A 24,160-nucleotide genomic window follows, 5' to 3' on the forward strand; every position below is an offset into this window, starting at 1 on the left:
TGGTCGATTTATAATAGAGGCCGTCTGTGCAAGACATTGATTGGACGGCGATGATAGTAATTCTTCCCACGTTCACTACAATAGAAATCATATGAAAGCAGTGGTGGGACAGATGTGGATAACACTAAAATATAAACAAAGCATTTTCTTTTGTTATTATCATTCTACATAACCATATTCACATATACGTATTATTTGTGCTTTTATAGCAATAGGCCTACATTATTATTAAAAACAAAACACGACACAATTTCTTACTGTAAAGCTGCTTTGACACAATCTTCACTGTAAAAGCTTTATATAAATAACGGTGACTTGACTAAAGTGGAAAATAATTATTTTGGAATATATTGTATATTGCACAATTTGTATTGTTTCCAGTAGATGGCGCCTAAGATACAAAATCGCATTTTTGTATAATTAATTTTAATGATATTGTAGATTTAAACGTCTTCTAAAGAGTGACTTTTTATAATATCCAATAAATCTTCAATAAAAATGCATCAGTGCATGTTCACTAAATAATTATTTTGACAATAATTTTCCTTTAAGCCTTTGTTCCCAAGACAGGATGAATATTGCCTGCATTTCTTGACGAACCCAAAAGGTTAATAAACTTACTAAAATAAAAATGAAAAGTCTTTAATGTAATCAGTATGACTTATATTGCAATATAATAATTGACACAGAGAATCAAAACATTGTTTTACAACACAATCAAGTTCTAAAATAAGTCATAGTTATAATATAAAAAGAAAATAGTCTGTGCATTATTGAAATCCTCATTGCCATTTTTATTTTTATTTATCTATTATAAATAATGCATTTAATTATATGTATTGCATACACCTGAACACTTCAATTTAAAGGCCTTCTAATAAAAATGTAAATCGTTAGCTTACAGTACAGTTAAATACAGTGTCTTTTCTGGCTGATAAAACTATTTTTCCAGTCATCCATAAATTGTTAACTGTCTTCATGTGCAGAGTAATGATGCATAACCACAGGACATAATGACATTATAATCAACAAAGCATATTGATGATCTGTGTGCAAATAAGTGCAGGTATAATCTTCTGAAATGTGTGTTTTGTGATTGTTAGTGGACTGTTTTGAATGTTATGTTATGTATGGTATGTCATTAAGTGCATGTTTTAAAGTGTCATCATGATTTAAGTTTTGCATCTGATTTAGGGATTCACTGGTGTTCGTGCTTTGAGTTGCTGGTTCAGCAGGTACAGTCCATATGTCCAGTGCCACTAGATGGTCCTTAGTTTAAGGACTTTAGAGAGAGCAGCTCTGGCACTGGAGTAGATGAGGTAGGAGCCATCGGTTGTGTTAAAATATTCCCAATCTCTGCAGCCATTGGTGCTCAGTCTGTGCACCGGGATAAACCCCTCATAACCCTGCCACCTGCAAAACACCCATTTATAATCTTATTAAAACCTTTGGCATTGTCAGATTGTCAATTTACTCTTAAAGTTACAGTGTGTCATTTCAGAGCTACTAGCAGGATCAAAGGGAATTGCAGTCAGATTGTCAGGTGCAGGACTGTCTTGTATTTAGAAAGCCTGTTTACAAAAAACCTTTGTCTTTACATCTTTTGTCATGACTGACAGAGAGCTGACACATACAGTTGGGCAAAAAAGTAATTAGTCAGCCACCAATTGTGAGAGAGAGGCCTGTAATTTTCATCATAGGTACACTTCAACTACCGTTCAAAAGTTTGGGATCAGAACGATTTTCAATGTTTTTGAGATTATTTTGCTCATCAAGGCTGCATTTATTTGATCAAAAATACAAGAAAAAATTTTTAATATTGTGAAATATTATTACGATGTAAAATAATATTATTCTATTTTAATATACATTAAAATCTAATTTATTCCTGTGATGCAAAAGCTGAATTTTCAGCATCATTACTCCAGTCTTCAGTGTCACATGATCCTTCAGAAATCATTCTAATATGATGATTTATTATCAGTGCTGGAAACTGTTGTGCTGCTTAATATTTTGGGAACCTGTGATACTTTTTTCAGGATTCTTTGATGAATAAAAAAGTTAAAAAGAAGAGCATTTATTTAAAAAAGAAATATTTTCTAACAATATACACTACCTTTCAAAAGTTTAGGGTCAGTAAATTTTTATTCTTTCTTTTTTTTGAAAGAAATGAACACTTTTATTCAGCAAGGATGTGTTAAACTGAACTGAAGAAATGATAGCAAAGATTTATATTGTTAGAAAATATTTACATTTTGAATAAATGCTGTTCTTTTTAACTTTTTATTCAGCAAAGAATCCTGAAAAAAGTATTGCAGTTTCCAAAAAAATATTTGGCAGCTCAACTGTTGCCAACATTGATAATTCTAATAATAAATCAGCATATTAGTACAATATTATTGTAGTACTTAAAGTTAAACGTAAAAATTAGAAAATTAAATTGGTTATAGCTGAAATAAAATGAGGTTAATTGTTTTATATTATATTTCAGTTAATGTTTATTTTATTTCAAGTAATAGAATATGTTATGGTTTTAGTTTTAGATGACTACAATAACCCTGGTGCAATATGAGAGCCGTACCTGTATATAACACTATTTAGAGAGTAAGAGTTTCCATCGTAGGAGTTGGCGACCACCAGGAACTTGTCATCTCCCACAGTAAAATACTCCCAGTCCAAAGCACTGAAAGACCCAGACAACAAAGGGGTCCTTAAATAAATACATGAAAGCGTTTTCTAATGAAGACCAGTTCACGATTTACCTGCTCGTTTCAATATCCTGAAACTTGATGAAGGTCTGAGATGTCATGCTGAGCTCATAGATGGAGGAGTTGATGGAGTACAGAATCGTGCCCTCCTCCGTGAGCATCTGGCTGTTCGCCACAGCCAAGAAGACCCTGTTTTCAATCTGGAACATCTCCCAGTCTATCGCCCCAAAGGTCTGAAAGATTTTTAGGGAAGAAATGAATGCTTTTACTTGGACAGGTGTACTTACTCAAGTGACTGTAAACACATTTATATTGTAAATCATGTATACTGTATTACTGATCCAAAATGGTGAGCATAACAGGTTATTGCAAAAACACCGAAAACCCCAAACTGATTTGCAGATCAGATCAGGCATGTGCCCTTGGTGCTTCCATTGTGATGATGACCATGCTGAGAGAAGATAATTTGGTAACACTTTATTTTAAGTTGTCCATAATAATCCGTAATTACCTAATTAAGTGCTTAGTAGTAGCTGTTGTACTTACATTAATCAAAATGTACTTACCATGTAACTAAGTTATGGAACAGCCTGTACTTACAGTTTGTAATTATTTAGATGAAATAGGCAGTTGCACATATGTTACAGACCGAGTCTGTTACACAGCTACTTGTGTAACCAAAAGATTGTTGCATATGTGTTGCTGACTTAAACAATGTAATTATAAATGTAAGTACACCAGACATAAGCTATTTAAAATAAAGTGTATCAATATTGTACTTAAGTGCACAAGTAACAGACTCGTGGACCACAAAACCAGTCATAAGGGTCAATTTGTCAAAATTGAGATTTATGCATCATCTGAAAGCTGAATAAATGTGCTTTACATTGATGTATGGTTTGTTAGGACAGTATTTGGCTGAGATACAACTATTTGAAAATCTGGAATCTGAGGGTGCAAAAAACATTGAGAAAATCTCCTTTAAAATTGTCCAAATCTAGTTCTTAGCAATGCATATTACTAATCAAAAATTAAGTTTTGATATATTTACGGTAGGAAATGTACAAAATATATTCATGGAACATGATCTTTACTTAATATCCTAATGATTTTTGGCATAAAAGAAAAATTTATAATTTTGACCCATGCAATGTATTTTTGTCTATTGCTACAAATATACCCCAGCGACTTAAGACTGCTTTTGTGCTCCAGGATCACATATGTGTAACAGTAGCTGCCTATTTCATCTACATAATTACAAACTGTAAGTACAGGCTGTTCCATAACTTAGTTACATGGTAACATTTTGTATCATGTAAGTACAAGGGCTACTACTAAGTATTTAAATAGGTAATTACTCTGTATTATGACATCTTAAAATAAAGTGTTACTGATAATTTCACTCACTGTAATGAACTGATAAGGCTGAAACATCCCTCCCAGCCAGATATAGATGGTAGAGTCAATGACTGTAGATCTTCCATTGAAAGTGTTAGCGACTGCAAGGAAGTAATATGGGCCGATGGTGAAAAACTCCCAATCATAAGCACCAGTGGTGGGGATCGTCTGATTGACCTCAAAAAACTGAGTAACTGGGTTCCACTTGTAGATTACACTGTTAATATTATGGTTTCTCTCCCCTGTGGACAACAACAACAACAAAAAAAAAATATATATATATATAAAAGCTTAGTTTTTCAGCCACATTTTAACACAGAAATCTGCATGGATTGACATGGATCAGCTTGGATGGGTTCCAGCAGATGCAGGTGTATAGATGGGGCCTGTATGGTTATGAAGAGCTATGAAAGGTATCTTTTATGCCCGTGTTTCCGCTTTGATCAATGCCAGAGGCACACGTAAGAACTTCACACGAACGGATGAGCACAGTGTGCTCTCGTAAGCGAATAGACATCAAGTGCAGAATCAAAGTGAACCACATAAACAAGGAGACCTTTTAGCCTTAAAAAGATTTCCTTGATGGCCTTTTGTTCAGATTGTGTGCCTCAAAGACCATAGATTTGTATGAGATTTGTATGGAATTCAAGTTTAATCTTCTTTTAGAAATCATATAAATGAACTTCCTCCTCTTATTGTTCAGCAGATAAAGCCTGTCGAGTTGTCGGACAACAACAACGCCACATGAGATGACAGACGTGCAGCGAGCTGTTCTAATAAACATTACCTTGCCTATGATTGGCCACGGCGAGGAAAGTTTCGTCTTGAATGCTGAAAGCCTCCCAGTCACGAGCACTGTGTGTGTTCAGAGTCTGATAGCGAATAAACTTCAGCTTCCTTGAGCTCCACTTATATATCACAGACTGCTCCTGGTCTCCTGCATCCTTACTTCTGCAGTTAGCAACAACCAGGAACTTCTGTGACAGGAAAATGGTTGTAAGAAATCATGTCAGCAGCTTCAGTAAATTAAAGGGTGCTGTGATGAAAAACAGAATTAAATTGTAATGAGTTGTGTACTTCATAATTTTAGGTGCTTTCTGCATCTTCAGAGGCTTGTAATTATCTCGGACAGATTTCAAAGCTGTGCTGATGGGAATATTTTAATGAATTGGCTAGCTCTGAACTTTAGTTTAATGGTGCATTGATTTATCTTTTAATAACTGGTCACTGATGCAATTACAAAGGCTTCCCCCCTCTATTTCACTTTAAATTGAACATGAATCATAATTTTATCTTAGACTTCCAAGAAGAAAAACATATGGCTAATTGCACTGCAGGTATTAACAGAGTCTGCTGTAATTATGCAGTAAGTTACGGTGAAGGGAAGCAGGAGGTGTCTGCTGTAAATTTTGGATACAGCATCAGACAAAATTAATTTCTGTTATTATGCACATGTGATTTACAACATTAAAACTTGAGAGCCAGGTTTCCACCCCTTCTCCCTCTGGAAAACCACATCAAAAACCACTCTAATGTGTAAAGAACAGCTGGGGATGAGCAAACAGACGTTCTTTACTCTTCCGATAGTGTTCCGCTTGGCAGCTCTATCAATATCACAGGTTTTCATTTACACAACCGTTCGTTTCGGTCCTCAAATTTGATTGGCTTAGCAGCATTCCAAGATTGCTGATGTATCAGTCCAACAGCACTAAGAGTTGTTCTGTTTGCATCACTCCGCTTGTCTATGTTTGCTTCAGATATACTGTTAGTCTTTGTTTTAGTGGTGTGGATTTTTTTACCGATTCTTTCTGCAGGTTACACAGATATGGCAGTAAGAGATGAAAAATGGCAAAAAATCTTTAAAGGAGTCATATAATGCGATTTCAAGTTTTCCTGTCTTTTTGGGGTGTTACAAGCTGATTGTGCATAGATAAGATGAAGTTGCAAAGACTAAAGTCTCAAAACCAAAGAGATATTCTTTATAAAAGTTGACTTTGCCACGCCCCCCTAAATCGGCTCATTTAAACACGCCCCCACGTGTCTACGTCACGGTGTGGGAAGATTTGCAAAACACCGCCCAAATGTATACACAAAGAAAGAAGGCGTAACTTCTATTCTCGCTGTAGTATTGTTGCTGCCACCGGCGCCATGTCCTGGAGACGTTGTGTTTCGGTGTGAAAGTGAAACTACTTTGTTAGGGCTTCCAAAAGAGGACACGACTAAATGAAGCGCATTTTACGGAGGACTATTTCCTGAACCTGGCAGGAGAGTAGTCTACAATGCTGGCTTGCACAAAGCCTATTTCTATAAAGTGGGGCAATTCCAACTTTACAAGGACAGTCTGGCGCTTCTGACTCACAGCCTGTAAGTATGTTTCTGCTACTGACGATTCAAACGCGAGTTTTGAGCAGTGTAGAGTAGTGCTTGTTGTTTCTCTGATCACAAATGCAGACATGGTAATGTTTGACAGTACAAGTTATCATAATCAGTAATAATGTCTCCACTGGATGCAACAAATGCCTCATTTATAATGGGTTTCATTGTGTTTGTGTCGTCACGCCGGGACACGGCATCACAATACGGTAAGGGGGCATAACATTTCCGTCACACGCGTGAGGTATTCAGCCAATCACAACGCACCGAATAGCTGGCCAATCAGAGCACGCCTTGCTTCTCAGAACGATGAGCTTTGTAAAAATCGATGCGTTTCAGAAAGGTGGAGCATAGAGGAACAACAATAATGTACAGTATGTGGAAAATAATGTGTTTTTTAACCTTAAACAACATAAGCACAATGCATTACACCAAATACACAAAATAATGTTCTTTTTAGCAACATCATATGACCCCTTTAAAAGTGAATCACAGAGTCATTTACCAAATTGCTTCGTTGAAGCAAACTGATTAATTTAGGAACGAAACAAAGAGATTGCCTTTCTGGGTGAGTCATTGAATCATTCACCCAACCAACCTGTAATTCATCCTGAATGCCACTACTAGGCTGTGACTTTGTGGAAAACTATTTTTGTAGGCAGTGCAAAAATAGACAAATTAACCAACAATATGTTTACTAAAATATAAGCTACTCAGCGTTGACTGTTTGTTTATTGTATGAAAGCAATATCACATTCTGCTGGTAGTCCACACACACCTTTTTGCCCACTGTGAAGTATTGCCATGCTTGTGCATCATAGGTGCTGATGTTTTGATATCGTTCAAACCTCCCATCTGTCCATTTGTAAATTCCTGATCCAAGGTTGGAATCACGGTTGGCGGTCGCCATGAAAAGTCCTACAGAAGTGATGTGGAAAACCTCAATGTCAAATGTCTCAGAGTTGGTAAATAAATCCTGGTGATCCTCCACGTAGTCCAGCTTCTCTTTCACTGCAGAGATGCAATGTGATAGTTAGATACCATGTCAGTTATAAATAGAAGCTGCATTCATACAAATTGCAGTTGCAAATTACGGATACAAAATCACCTTGCAGCATATTGAGCCATGTAATCCCATCACAGAGAAACAGTCCTCTCTTCAGTGTGTTAAACCACAGCTGTCCCTCCTCGGAGTGTCCACAGGGAGGAATCACACCGGCAGTCACCCGAACCTCTGCCTCTGTGTCCAATAAACAGAGTTGTTCGGTTTCAGAAATTATGTCATCAATATTGATGAACATATATGAACAGCTTCCACAGATGAATCGTCAGATGCTTAGTTTCACTATTTACTGCAGTTTAATGTAGTTTCTAGAATAAATATCCTTTTAGTTAATAATCAAAAGAAAAAATCTGAAAGGAAAAAAGTTAATGTTTTATAGTTCAGTGTGTATAGTAAATACAATAGTATTTAGAAATGACTGTACTGTACTGTACTGACATACAGTATGTGACCCTGGAGCACAAAACCGGTCATAAGTAGCATGGATATATTTGTAGCAATAGCCAACAATACACTGTATGGGTCAAAATTATAGTTTTTTTTTTTTTATGCCAAAAATCGTTAGGATATAAGTAAAGATCACGTTCCATGAAGATATTTAGTAAATTTCCTACCATAAATATATCAAAACTTAATTTTTGATTAGTAATATGCATTGCTAAGAACTTAATTTGAACAACTTTAAAGGTGATTTTCTCAATATTTAGATTTTTTGCACCCTCAGATTCTAGATTTTCAAATAGCTGTATCTCAGCCAAATATTGTCCGATCATAACAAACATCCATGCATCAATGGAAAGCTCATTTATTCATCTTTCAAATGACGTATAAATCGTAAAATTGACCATTATGACTGGTTTTGTGTTCCAGGGTCACATTTATGTACATGGTCGCCAGCAACGTTTTGGAAACTTATGAAAACTTGCAGTTTTTACAATCTCTGGGATTCATTTTCAAAACCTTGGTCACTTTTTTTTAAAACTCATCACATTGTGGACACAACAGCAGTCTAAACTCTGGATTATTTTCCACTGCTTTGCCACAAAATGCATTCAGTGACTACAAATTACATGAATTCATTTCTCACAAAAACACAATCACCACCACAAGCCAATATGCACATTTTCATACTCCTTTCAAAACTGTTTAAATTTAAGCTGAACAAGACATTTCTACATCTATTGAAATATTTTCCATTAAATATTACCAGAACAATTAGACGTATCTGAACACCTACACAGGTGTTGTTTTTTTCAATTACATTATCATCAACTTGTGAATCATTTTGTACAGTAATGCGAACATTTAAAGCAAATTAAATTGTAACAAGTGTCATTCTTGTTTTACAGAAGAAAACATTGTGTAGTGCTACCTCTTGTGTTTTTTAGGTCATTGCTTTATGAATGAAAATGTTTGTTTATTGGGTGACAGTATTTGCCAGTGATTTGAGACATTTATGAAGTTTTTTGTAATTTTTGAGTATTTTGAATGTGAAATGAACTGCTGTGCCAAAAATGAAAGCTGGAAAAGAGATCTGTGTGAAGATTTTTTTTTTTTTTTTAACTGCTCAAATATTGAGAAATGTGTCTCACATAAACCTATATGAATGTAATCATATTTGAAAATATCAAACAAATCTGCAATGATGCCAATCCTACTGCATATTGCAGCCTAAGTCTACCTACATTATATAAGGAGAAATAAAGCAAACATGGCCTCTCACTGCCCTGTGTTATGTCTCTCAACAGGCCCACAGTATAAAGCATAACAGCGAGCCCTGCTTTCAAACACCAGCACTTCTTCTGAGCCACAGAGAAACTCAAAGCACAAGACTGTCAGTCAGTGTCAGCGGATCAGTAACAGACCTGTGAGATAGAGTTACTCACATCCCCATACAATCACAGACCTGTGTTTACAGCTAAAACACACAGCATTCCTATAGGATGGACTACTGCAGACTTAAAGATATCCTCAGTGGACATTACCTACACAGAAACCAATCTATATCACCTGCACCTTTTGAAGATTAGCTTACATTTAGATTCTTACTGGTTAAAATGAAAAATTAAAACTTGCTAAGGTGGCATGCAAATGCAAATCATACATGATATTGTGTTATCAAGGTGATAGTGAGTCTACATACTCCACATATGTACCTTTAGCGATAACTATGCATACAGACATGCAGCCTATGATTCCAGTGCTAATGTTTTAGTAGTCTCACCATAAGGGTGGAGGGGAAGGTCAGTGGATGATGGTTTGATTGGCAGGTGTAAGAGGGCCCGAGGAACTGAGAGAGCAGACAGCCGGGGCTCAGATGAGGGACATATTTGTGAGGTAGCATCTGAACCAGGTAACAAAACTAGCTGCCGTAAGAGACCCTGAAAAAAATAAAATAAAATTGTGGAACGAACTGATATATTTACATTTCAAGTGCATTGTGAATTATAATCAGTGTTGGGTAAGTTACTTTCAAAAAGTAATTAATTACTATTATTAATTACATCATCAATATTCAAAAGTACTTTAGTTACTCAATAAGTAACTTAATTATTCAAATTATTCTGATTAGGCTACATCTTAAAATCCCTATAAACCTTAATAGAAATTAAACTCTTTATTCTTTCAATTGAAATGAGATTTGTACAGAAAATAGGCCGTTCCATCTTCTTCTGCTAGCAATGAAGAATGTGGAGTCAGTTGTATCAAGATCATCAGGGAAAGGTCTTTCAAGCACTCTGTTTGAGACAAAACAGAACATTTTATAAGTTTATGCAACAAAATGATATAGTTCAATACATGATCGCCCGTTTTGGATCAAAAGAGAGTCTTACAGCTCTAGAGGTGTGCCACAGTCCACAGTGAGAGCTGTGTAGCGTCCCGTCACTGCCAAGACCACAGTGTGCCAGCGGTTATCATCCAGCCCTACTGACTTAAAAGTGATGTGTTTCCTGCTACTGTGACCCTTCTGTAGAAAGTGGAATTTGTTTTGGGACAGATGCAGGCCGAGGAGCAGCTCATCTGAATCTCCCTCCAACAGTGTGAAGATGTATTCACTCTTCTGCACATCAAAGAGTTAAGACCGATCACTATCGCTATTCAGAAATCTAGAGCATATTCTGAGGAAAAGGCTTCTGATGGTTCTTTGATGTTTTCAAACTTAAACTCAACAATATCCTTATCTTTTTTTGTTCTCACCTCGGGAGCCATTTGTGGGATTTTCAATGTGACAACGATGGAGAACTCGGCGGGAAAGAAGTTACAATTAATGAAGAGCTGAGAGGCAGGGAAGCTGAGCAGCTGTGGAGATCCAGAAAACTGAAATCCACGAGCACCTCTGGACTGGACCATACGTATCCCATCCTGAGCCCCGCTGGACACAGGAAGCACCCGGGACAGGAGGTCCAAAGGCAACAGATCTGCAAAAGAAATTCACATTAATTTAACAAACATTTTGTATGTGTGATACTGTTTGCTTTATGGGATTATGTATATTCAGCAGCAATAAAATACCAATTTAATAAATAAATACACATATTGATTTAAGCTGATATTACCTCATTATGTGAGAAGAAAGAGACTGTAGAGTAATATACATACTGAGTAAGATATTTTACATAAAAGATGTTTACATTTAGTCCACAAGACAAAAAAAAAAGATGAAATTATTAAAATAACCCCATTCAAAAGTTTGTGAACCCTTGGTTCTTAATACTGTGTGTGGTTACCTGGATGATCCACGACTGTTTTTTGTTTTGAGATGGTTGTTCAAGAGTCTCTTGTTTGTTCTGAACAGTTAAACTGAGCTCTGTTCTTCAGAAAAATCCTCCATATCCTGCAGAATCTTCAGGTTTCCAGCATCTTTTGCATATTTGAACCCTTTCCAGCAGTGACTGTATGATTTTGAGATCCATCTTTTCACACTGAGGACAACACAACTATTAAAAAAGGTTCAAGCATTAACTGATGCTCCTGAAGTAAACACTATGCATTAAGAGCTGGGGGTGAATACTTTTTGAATTTGAAGATCAAGGTAAATTTACTTAATTTGAAGCATGCAATCTTCTGTTGCTTCCAAAGGGCAGTACTAAATGGGAAAAATATATATTTCTACAAAATAAGAAAAATTTGGACATCTTCATCCTGTTCGAAAGTTTTCACCCCCCAGCTCTTAATGCATCGTGTTTCCTTCAGGAGCTTCAGTTAATGTTTGAACATTTTTTGCCTGAAAACACAAGCTTTTGAACACAATGTCTGAATAATCTCCATGTAAACAACAAAAACATGAATTTGTGAAAAAGGTGATGTCATGTGCATGCATATTACATTTTTGCACAGTGTTTCTTGATGGCCAACTACTGGGCTGACATGCATAGTATTCAGTTTTTGTTTTGTTTTGTTTTTTGGCCAGTGAAATCAATATTTTTCTTTACATTTTACGAATTTTGAATGGTTAATTTGTAAGCATCTCATTTGATTGATTCTAATGACTTTTTATGTGTTGAATTGAATTAATAATATTGCTTGTAATCTGTTGACAATTTTATTGAGTAAATGTAGTGTATCATTTTTTACAGTTTAACTGTTGAGAACAAACAAGAGACTCTTGAACAACCATCACAAAACAAAAAACAGTTGTGGATCATCCAGGTAACCACACACAAACTTTTGAATGGGGTTATTTTAATAATTTCAGCAATTTATTTTTGTCTTGTGGACTAAATGTAAACATCTTTTATGCAAAATATCTTACTCAGGACAGTAGTACCTAATAAAAAATAACATGCATTTTGTTAAAATTACTCACATTTTCACAGATTCTGCAAGGGATTCACAAACTTTCAAGCAGCACTGTATATATGAAGAGTTCAGATGCAAAAGCCTCTAAGTGCAGTTTGAAATTTTCTTCTAAAATAAGCATTTTTCTCAAGCTCCTATGTTTACATTTAGTTATTTCCCTTTAATGGCAATGAAAAGAACTTAAAGTGAAATTACTTAACGTAAACATAGGAGCTTGAGAAAAATGCTTATTTTAGAAGAAAATTTCAAACTGCACTTAAAGGCTTTTGCATCTGAACTCTATAAATGCTTTTCTTTTGAAATTACTCATCAAAGAATCAATGAAATGTAGCATGATTTCCACAAAAATATTAAGTGACACAAATGTTTTCAATATTGATAATAAGAAATGTTTCGTGAGATGTAAATGATTTCTGAAGGATCACGTGACACGGAGTAAATCTGCTGAAAATTCAGCTTTAAAACTATATTTTAAAATATATTCAAATAGTAATATTAATGATATAGCAATAATATATAATAATATTTTTTTAATTGTAGTAATATTCCACAATATTTCTGTTTTACTCTATTTTAATCAAATAAATGCAGCTGTAAATGTACTTCTTCCAAAAATATTATAAATACCAACCCAAACTTTTGAACACTAGTGAACTCTGTTTAATCGATTAAAATTATTTAAGGCATATAAACGAAAGATTTAAAGGGCAAGTGCTCTTGTTTTGTTTTGATTCACTTCAGTAAATCAAAGAGGGAAATGGTTAGAGTGAAGAACACTTTATGGATCATATTTCAAAGACAGCAAAGCAAAAGGCATTTTGGAAAGCAAACAGTCCTTTTCAAAATATCTCATATTTACATGTAGCGTACAGCTCAGTGATGTTAGCTGCTACAGATTACACTTCAGACGCAGTCTTGAGCTGCTGACTCATACTGTAACTCATATTGGCTGAATATTAATTTAAATTCTGCAATACGCTCAGCTTGAAGAAGTTTAAGAATAAACAGGAACATTTGATCAACATAAGCTGTTTAGCATGTTTGATTTCTAACAAACTCAAGCAAATCTTGTGTGAAAACTAAAGCCTTGCCATGTTTTATTCTTTATTTTATTCAGTATATTGTTAATAGATATGCATCTGCTTGTTTGTAGGTATAGTGCATACCCAGAAGGAACACTAAATCTATTCCTGTTACATTATGAGCCACTTTATGATTTTAATGTTGTGATGAGATAACAAATGAGAGAGGCAGAAATGCCATGAACTTCTGGTTTGATGTTTTATCACAGCATTCTGGATTCTCTCCGATATATTATCAAATATATCAGGTGTTCTGGCCATTTTGTGCTTGCTCTGTCCTGGGACCATATCGTGTTTTCAAAGAATGATAATAAAAGCAATAATGTCCTGTTTCCACACTGTGTCCTGCACTAAGAAGGGAAGTTTGCTAAAGACATTTGTCCAGCTAACAGGGAATGTTCTGATAACTTTGGTTAATGTTCTGGCAAGTTTCTCTCAAAGTTAAGAACAACTTCGGTTCAGATTTATCTTTAATAATCCTCCCAAAAGATTGTCCATGGCATGATTATATATAAAATATATAACGTTTTAGTCCAACATTTATCTAACATTTTTTAAAACAAAACTACATGTTTCGGAATGTTCAGAGAAAACATTACAAAAGTAACATTTCCATAATGTTCCAAAAAAAATTAATTAAATGTTTCCTTAACATTAATGCATAAACAAGTTTTTTTTTGTTTAGTTTTAAAAAATTGGACATTTTGTTCAGAAACAACATTTTCATAACTTAATGGGAATGCAAGCAAATGTTTGTTAGCTAGATCAGTCAAGCAACAGTTGCTACAAACAGTGATATACATAGTTTAGAAATGGCCCCTAATTGTCATTCTGCGGTGCATGACGTCTTTCAGATGAAACCACTGTGCAACACCAGAGTGTTTTACATCAGTACCTGGCAACCACATCTAATCCGTGTCTTCTTTTACACCTGCATCCCACTGGGAACCTAGATATTCAGAGTGGCTTATCCTGACCAAGTAACCAAAGAAACAGACTTCTGACAGTAGAGTATACCGTGGCAGTTAGAACTGATTGGAATTACAAGAGCTGTTTTTTCCTCCCATGACCATCTGCCTTTATTTAGTTTTCCGAAATGGTTTACTGAACCTAAAGCCCGTAATCCAATGGCAATTCAATAGAAAATCTGCAATAATTACAAAGGATAACATGACTCAAATACTGTCTTTAACAACAGGGATAAGTTATGACTAAGACTAGACGTTTTCCACATAAAATGTAATTAAAAAAAACCTGATTATCACAGATTATTCTTCCATAAAATGCTTGTAAATGTGTTTGTTTATAGTTGAAAGCATGTTAAATCAGCAAGTAGGTCTGACCTGTGCAAGGTCTCCATGGTCCAGACTGGCAGGTGATGATCCAGGAGAGGAGCACACAGGCCAGCAGCAGCAGCTCCGACATCAGGGTCTCCGCTCTCTCAGCTCCATCCACACACAGCCAGACTGAAACAAAGCGATTCTCAAAGCCTAGAGACCATCCTTACATCCAAACTGTGAGGATGAGAAGATGTCCAGGAAACAGCTGAGGTGTCACTCCTAATTAAACTGGCATCCTGGAGATGCCGCTGTCCTCTGATGTCCTTTTTTTTATTTTAATAAGCATTACAATGTATGTATGATCAAACGATGTAGAATACAATGCCAATGCATTTTGCGTTATCCAAATCCAAACTTCTTTTGCTCAAGAGAGTCTGTCAAAACTCCACGGCTGTGAAGAACTTCGTCCTTGAACAGTGTCCGGCTGAGGTCTCTCTGCTTTGCTGTACATGTCAGTGTGCTATGAAGGGGAGTGTAAACTTCACCTGTGAGTTATGAGCAGGGAGAGGTGCTTTACCCCGCAGACATTTAAATGAGAATAAGTCAGCTGTAGAAAGGAGGGGTCGACGTTAAAGAGAGGGAAAGGTGGGGCGAGTGAAACACACAGAAGAGAAAGAGGCTTTTTCCAGCTCTTATCTCATGTCTTAAAGGAATTCCCCAGTGCTGTACATGTCTGTGTGTCAGGTTGCTTTTGTTCTAAACGGCATGGCTTGTTTCGATCGGAGCATACCCTGAGGATCCCTTGTCAAGGAAATCTCCCTTCAGTCAATCGTTTCCTCGCCTGCATCTCAACCCATGTCTTCAACAACACCCCATGTGGCTGGCTGGAGGGGAAACAAGTGCTGGATAAACAAATGTTTACAAGGAAATACTGTTAACACTCTTCTAATTTCAGTTCGGTCCTCGGATGTGATTGGCCGATTAGGGGTCCAAAACGCTGATATACAGTCTAATATACAGCACTGAGACTTCAATGTTTGTATATCACTCTACTAGACCACAGTATGTGAGCGAATGTGGAGTTGTGTAATTTTACCTCAAGCATAAAGCACACTGTAAAAAAAAAAAAGTTGGGCAAACTTCAAAGTTTAAGGCAACCAGCTTCAGCAGATTTTTGTGTTTTCTCAACTTCTTGTTTTAAGTTTATACAGCAAAAAGTTAGTTGAGAAAACTCAAAAATCTGCTGAAGCTGTTTTTTTTTTACAGTGTGCTTTATGCTCTATGCTTTTTTGCAGATTTTTACAAAGTCAGAAAAAAACTGTAAAATAAATATACTGTATCGTAACACTATTACAATTTCAAAAATCTTATAAAAACACTGAAATTGACAAATATAGTTATTATAATTATAATTTAATAAATTAAGTTAGAATATCGCAGTAACTGCATTGAAACATTATATTTATTCATTTATTTGGTACTAATTCTCTTGTTAAGAAAAAAACTAATGTCTGTGTCGGACGTTTCTTTCTTCTGTTGAGCACAAACGTTTTGGTAACCAAACAATTGACTTACATAGTATGGACAAAAAATACAACAGTGGTCAATGGGGACCAGCAACAATTTGGTTACACACGTTATTCAAAATATATGATTTTGTGTTCAGTTGAAAATTCAGTGTGTGCCTCAGTTTCCCCTACATTTTATGAACATTTTACTTCAAAGCACTCAGGCAATAAAAAGAACACTCTCTGTCTTTTTCACCTGTGCCATATTTTGTCTTCAATTTCCTTCCTCAAAGCTGCTCAAGCTTATCTGGAAATCTGTCATGGATTCTGAAGGTGTGAAAAAGGCATAGGTCACACTTAAAAGGTAACAAGAAAAAAGTCTGGTTAAAATAACAAACAATACACAAAAAAATATGAAAATAATACAGTAAAACTAATGCAAGATATTGCTCTCGGGGTCAAACTGTAACTTTTTTTTGAGATTGACTTGATAGAAAATGTTCAAAGGAGAATGAAACAGAAAGCACAACACAAGAGAAAATTCATCTGTTCTCTTTGTTGATGCCGGCTGCAAAACTCCTCACAGGTTTTATGCAGCGATGCCAAAAGATATTTTGTGTGTGATACAGCATAATGAATACAACTCTGCCATGTGAACATACGTCAAATAGTGTTAAATCACAGCAGTCAACCACTAAATAATTCCTGACAGGACACTAAAAACATAAGCGATTATAAAAAAGCAGCAGAAGCTCATGGAAGAAGTAGCAGCTCTCACATTTCTGTTTTTGTTTCATTATCAGTGTGAGGAAGAATCCTGGCATGTTTGGGCAGGAGAATAACCGATCAGTGCATGTGAGAAATGACAGCTACTGTTTGCTTGTGAATGTCTTCTGCCCACCCTACAACTGTGACATCCACAATCTAAATACAAACACCATTGTGTTCTTATTTTACAGGTAAATAATAAAATAAAATAAAATAAAATAAAAGCAAACAGTGCATTGCTCGTTCAGCCTGAGGGCTGTGTGAGGTCAGCTGGCTGTGATATTTCATTCTAATGCATTGTAAAGGGGCAGCTAATAGTTGGGCGGCTACTCTGATACTCGCAGTAAGCCTGTAATCACGAAGGGAAGCAGCCCCAGTCATTACTGAGGGACATGCTCTCTGCCTCAACCAGTACATCTCACCTACTCATTAACCCTCCAACTGACCACCTGACCTCAGAAAACACACAAATACCCAAGCCTGACCCCATGACTGCTTCATGATCTCTCTTATTAGGTAGATACATAATATGAGACACAGCGGATCTAATGACTTCAGAGAAAAATTTGCATTATATATCTATTGATATGCATGCTTGTCTTTCTTTGAAGTCTCACACTACAACCTTAAAAAAAATATATGTGGTGTTTTTTTTAAGATAGATACATGACAAGGTTATATATAAAACACTACATAGAGTTAAAACATTTGTTTCTGAATTACAATATGTGTCATATTTATGTTATTGCTGTTTCATGCGTTTTTTTTAATGTAATGTCGGCTTTTTCTTCATTTGATAGTTCAATCAACCTTTAAAAGAGAGTTTGTCTGACAAATGGAAGCTGCAATGGACATTAAACTTTACACTTCAAGTATAACTTTTTTTTGAAAGACTAAAATAACATTTATGTTTTGGCACGAGTTGTGTCCTGTGTCTATCACATGTATTCCCGTATAGTATCCAGTGTACAGACGGAGGGGAAATGTATCAGATATGCAACATCTCTGTCAGTGGCTTCATTGTGTGATCAGTTCTTTTGTATTCTGAGCTTAAAGTGTCATCTGATCCAAAGAGCCACGAACAATCAAAAACTATCAGCACTATGGCCCAGAGCATGAGACAGATAAAGGTGGGTAACTAAGAATCACTCTTTAAAAACTTTCAAATGGGGTTTTGCAGAACCTTTATAATTTCCACAAAGAATGTCTCTAGTTCTTTTGTAAACCTTCTATATACAGGTGCTTTAAACAACCCAGAAACTATACCGACGTGAAGAACCTATTCACCTCAGTTTTAACTTGCTATTTTACTTTGAATGTGTTCTTGTTCAAACACTTCCCCAGCTAAAAAAACAAATTATTTCTGAAGAAAGGCAAACATAAATTGTGATGAGAGCCAAAATATTAAAAGTCATGGAAGAATATTTACTTATACACAATTGTATCTAACTTTTGATGTTTTATTTCTAATATTTGCATGCCTGTAACTCCAGAAGTATTTAAGATGTCTTGATATAATTTCAATTTTTGGTTTTTAACAAACATTTCTTTTGCTATCTTCATTTTGAAAGGCCTATATGGTTCAGATATTGGGATCTCAATGTGGCTCCATGAGTAAACTGGTAACTTGTACAGATTTTAAGTGGTCAGTTCATCCATTGCATTCTTCTTCATTTACATATTTCTTCATTTGTGACCCTGGAGCACAAAAGCAGTCTTAAGTCGCTGGGGTATATTTGTAGCAATAGCCAAAAATACATTGTATGGGTCAACATTTTTTTTTTTTTTTTATGCCAAAAATCATTAGGACATTAAGTAAAGATCATGTTCCATGAAGATATTTAGTAAATTTCCTACTTTAAATATATCAAAACTTAATTTTTGATTAGTAATATGCATTGCTAAGAACTTCATTTGAACAACTTTAAAGGAGATTTTCTCAATATTTAGATTTTTTTGCACCCTCAGATTCCAGATTTTCAAATAGTTGTATCTCAGACAAATATTCTCCTGTCATATAACAAACCATACATCAATGAAAAGCTTATTTATTCAGCTTTCAGATGATGTATAAATATCAATTTTTTTTAAATGTACTCTTATGACTGGTTTTGTGGTCCAGGGTCACATTTATGTGTTTAGTCGGGAACCTTTGTTTGAGTTGACAAGGAATGGAAATTCAAGAATTATACAGTTTTTAAAAGGTAATGTACCAAACTCAATATGCCAATTTTGAATATGCGCAAGTGTGAATGAGATCTGAGAGCTACAGGGGGAAATAGGATTTTCATTTTTGGGTAACTATTCCTTTTGTTACACACATTAGGACTGAAATGCAGTGGTATTAACTTAAAGAGATTTACTATAAACATGATTCCCTGAAATATCGACTCCATAAATATACCATCTGATGTACTTACTGAGACACAAGCCAAAGATCAAAAGACCCCATCCTACGTCAGGACAAATCAAAGCCTCCACGTGTTCTCAGCATGGACTGCAGCTATGCCACAGATGCTATCTGCTGCCCCAGTGCCCAAACTCTGCCAGCCTGCCTGATCTAGAGGCTGAGACACAGACTGATAACCATCTGATAACTCCTCCAGCTCTCTGTGTCAGAGCCAGCAGGGACACAGGAAACACTTTATCAGGCTCAATGTTTCCCTGATCCCACGGCTCTTCACATCTCAAGGGCCCCTCAGCGCATAGTGAGCAGCCAAAGAGTTACAGTAGCAGATAACCACCGGCAGCTCTGTGATGCTCTATCAAAGCCCTGAGGTGTTTTGGGCAGAATATGAGGAGCATGGGGGAAATGATTGGCTGATATAATCACTGGGATGATAAATATGTGTAATGACATGTTGCATAATTCTGAATGAGGCCTGATAGTACGTGGACACAGAAGAGACGTTTTGTCCAAGCAGACAAGGTGAATCATTTTTGTGAATCGAACGAACCGGCTCATGGAATTCCAAACGCTATACTTTAAAGGGATAGCTCACCCAAAAACGACAATTCTGTCATCATTTACTCACCCTCAAGTAGTAAACCTGTATGAATTTCTTTGTTCTGCTGAACACAAAGGAAGATATTTTGAAGAAAGTTTGTAACCAGGCTGTTTTGGGGCACTATTGACTTCCATAGTAGGAAAAAAAATACTATGGAAGTCAATGGTGCCCCAGCTCTGTTTCCCATATTCTTCAGAATATCTTCAGAGTGGTTGTTTCTGTTCAAACTTGACATTGTTTTTTTGACTACAATAGCAGCCAATCGAGCTTCTGATTACAGCAGCGTGTCCGCAGGATTGTGCATCTTATATATATATATATATATATATATATATATAATACCATATACATGAAGCTAAGGATACATTAAATAGTTTAAAAGTGGCAGTAAAGACATTTATAATGTGACCAAAAAGTCTATTTCAAGACTTGCTGTTCTTTTGAACTTTCTGTTCATCAAAGAATCTTGAAAAAAGTATGACGTTTCCACAAAATATAAGCACAACTGTTTCAACATTTATAATAGTGAAAAATGTTTCTAGAGCACATATTAAAATGATTTTTGAGGGATCTTGTTTCCACACAAGATTCAAGATCGTACTGAGACCAAACTTTTGGATATTAATTGTAATGTCATCATAAAATATTATAGTTAGCCTACATAATGTTATAATAAATACTATTTTGTTGTTTTGTGATTTACTTAAACAGCTCAAAATATTGCACACAATTGTCATAATTGTAATTCATTACATATTTCTTTAATCAAAGATCTCAATTAATGACTGCACTTTTAAATAAAATAAATCATATAAAAATAAGTGTGAATAAAAATGAGGTTTATTCTATTAAGAAATTCCCACTGAAGCGTTTCTTTGGACGAGTAATTGCCTCAGCATTTTTACCAGAAAATGTATTAAAAGCAAACATTCAAAACAGAATTGGGTTTAAATTCAATAAAAATGTTAGTCTCAGTCTTGCACAAAACTCCCCCACCCACATACACTTCTGCTTTTTCACACTTGTCTTAAATGGCTTGCTGAATGCATGACACAATAGCTGAAATAAGGTCAGCGTGTTTATGTCTGAGTCCAGACTGATGGTTGTTGTCTAGCTGACACGTGAGAGACATCAGAGCGGCGGGAGCCTTTAATCAGACCAGCGAACCGCTCATCAGCTCACACAGAACAGCATTCCCCATGTGAGATCAGACCTTACTCTCCAATTTACCACAGCAGCACCAGAGACTCTGGGGACAAACCTTTCAGAGACCGAAACACACACAGACAGTGACAGCCCTGTAATCATATCCATCTATGAGTCAATTATGTGTAAATAGTGAAAAGCACTTGGACTTTCGAGCGTGTGAATCCAGCGCAATAATTCTGTTTACACTAACTGATGCTTTCCACAAGACCAGCATGTATCATTAAAGTTTTAATCTTTATAAGTGTAACAAACACCTGCACATATCAAATAACGCCATCATTCAGATGAAGGGATAACGAATGCCGTGGCATTTTCCAACATGCTCTTCAGCGCTTTAATGTGAGCCAATATCCTATTAGGCCTTGATGTGGGCTGTAAGAGGTTTGCAGCCCTTCACCTGCTGCCATTGAAGACATCTTTTATCTAATGCAGTTCATCACGTGCACCACTGTAAAAAAACAAAAAAAGTTAAGAAAACTTAAACGTTTAAGGCAACCAGCTTCAGCAGATTTTTCTCAACTTCTTGTTTCTTGAAAACTCAAAAATCTGCTGAAGCTGGTTGCCTTAAACGTTTAAGTTCTCTCAACTTTTGATCTTTTATAGCACTGTAAAAAAAATAATAATAAACAGTTGAGAAAAATCTACAAAAATAAATTGAGAAAACTCATAAATCTGTTGAAGTTGGTTGCCTTAAACTTTTACGTTTTCGCAACTTTTATTTTATTTTTTTTACAGTGTGGCCTTTGTCAGAAGTCTCCAAACAGCATGAAAACGAAAGACCACAGGTCTAGGATGTGAATATGTGAATAGATTTGAACTGTGATCACAAATCTAAGGAAATAGAGACAATAGCGACTGAACTTTAAGGTGCAAAGATGGAAAAAAGCTGTGACGCTATCAAAAATAAAGGTTGTTAATTGGCATATGTGACCCTGGAGCACAAAACCAGTCTTAAGTCGCTGAGGTATATTTGAAGCAAAAGCCAAAAATACATTGTACGGGTCAAAATTATTGATTTTTTTTTTATGCCAAAATAAATCAGGATATTAAGTAAAGATCATGTTCCATGAAGATATTTTGTACATTTCCTACCGTAAATATATCAAAACTTCATTTTTGATTAGTAATATGCATTGCTAAGAACTTAATTTGAACAATTTTAAAGGTGATTTTCTCAATATTTAGATTTTTTTTGCTCCCTCAGATTCCAGAAGGGACCAATTTGACACTTAAAATACAAAACAAATCGCAATATCAGGAGGATTTTACTGTCATTTTGCTAAAACGGACCAGAAATATAACTGACTTTGTATACTTTCTTTTATCCAAAATAGGAGTCATTTTATCCATCACCATTATTAGCCGTCACTCATCATGTTGTGGATCAACAGTGGGATTGAGAAACAATCATGTAGGCAAAATATGTCAACATGGGATTGTGGAAAGACAATGAAGTCGAACATTTTTGTGCAGGGAGTATTACGACAAATCTTTGCTGTTCAATGTTTATGAAATCGTTCAATACAAGAGATGCATGATGTTTCCAAACCACGACATTCCCACTGAATCTTTGGGATGGTACATGTCCCTTTGTACCCTCATTGACTCTTCACATGTACGGGCAGGTCAGGAGGTAATTCATCCGCCTTTAGAGGAGATTACTGAGTGCTTCAAGTTAAACACAGCTCCTCTCTGATCTCTCTGCTGCAAACTGTGTTCCAGTGTACGAGGGAGGTATTTTCCAGCATACTGTGAACTCACTCATTAGCACAGTGGGACTTCTCTGCTTAAAGCCCTGCGCAGACTGAATGTAAACACATTGAGACCAATAAACAGCTTTGATATTAAAGTGCCATCCAAGAACACAAGTGCAAATTGAAATGTAAATACTGCTTTTTTTTTTTTTTAGCTCACAGCTGAACAATGTAAATTGTGTGGGGATTGTTATTAATTAGCTGAATTATCAAATCAGGCTATACAAATCTGCTATTGTTCTTCACAAAGCATGCTGATGCAAATAATCCTTCCCATCTCATTACCTTAATAATGTTATCAATTTTCCTCATTTCACGGTCAGGTATTAATGCTTAAACAAATTCATATCTGATATACAAAACATATAAACATTGATTTAAAGTTAATCAGTGTGCTTAACTCAAACAATAGACTCATACTGACACGGTTCCATTAAATGCAATGCCAGCAATGTTAGGATTATTTTCTGACAGCTGGTAGAAAATATTCCAGAACTGCATGCAATCTCCCTCTTAAAAAAACAAAAAACTGCACCATTACACAGTTGCTCCATCTAGTGGCAAACCATTTCAATCTTGAACTGACCTGGAGAACAAGACAAATACAAATCAGTATCAAACTATATTTATTATATACAGTAGTAAATTGCCAACATAGGATCCTCTGCTCTCCCAAACACCCCTGCCATTCCCATTACAACACTCATGTTGATTTGGCTTGAATTCACTGTGGAGTTGCAATTAGACCAGAATATTAGTGTTTAATATTCTTGATATGCCAAAAAAGCTAATTGAGAGTGACGTTACTATGACGTATTTGCAGAGGGCAAACTATGAGACGATAAAATCAAGGGGAACACTTAGTTTGTATATCATGAAATTCATACTTAAGCAAACAGCAAACTTTTAAAGCCATATGCATAAAAACTTTTAAAACTAAAAATGGCTACGGTATACGATCCACAATCTAGCTTCATCAAACCTGAGGTTTCAGAAAAACACAATGCTGCAATGTCACCGTTCCAAACATAAAAAGGGCTTCTTAAAGTTTAGTTGTTATTAAAGAAATTCTGGGACCATACTAAGAAGTCCCAAACATCCTCTTACAACAGGCATACGAGCTCCAAAAGGGGGAAAAACAACATTAACTCATTTCCAATTTAGTTCAGGGAGAACACTGCAAAAACGGAAATGAGGTCTTTGGATGAT

General features: G+C 35.7%; 1 protein-coding gene across 1 annotated transcript; it reads right to left on the reverse strand.

The window, feature by feature from the left end:
• Positions 1-627: 627 nt before the first annotated feature.
• On the reverse strand, positions 628-14,849 carry LOC306876086 (thrombospondin-type laminin G domain and EAR repeat-containing protein-like; the record flags this gene model as incomplete). The annotated part of the gene is made up of 12 exons (XM_079427003.1): positions 628-1,413; positions 2,582-2,683; positions 2,763-2,941; positions 4,116-4,348; positions 4,894-5,083; positions 7,258-7,490; positions 7,588-7,719; positions 9,767-9,923; positions 10,190-10,280; positions 10,377-10,603; positions 10,741-10,961; positions 14,768-14,849. The coding sequence occupies 12 exons, from the start codon at positions 14,847-14,849 to the stop codon at positions 1,260-1,262; spliced, it is 2,001 nt and encodes a 666-aa protein (XP_079283129.1). The 3' UTR covers positions 628-1,259.
• Positions 14,850-24,160: the final 9,311 nt, after the last annotated feature.

Source organism: Barbus barbus, assembly GCF_936440315.1.
Source record: "Barbus barbus genome assembly, chromosome: 10".
Lineage (NCBI taxonomy): Eukaryota > Metazoa > Chordata > Actinopteri > Cypriniformes > Cyprinidae > Barbus > Barbus barbus.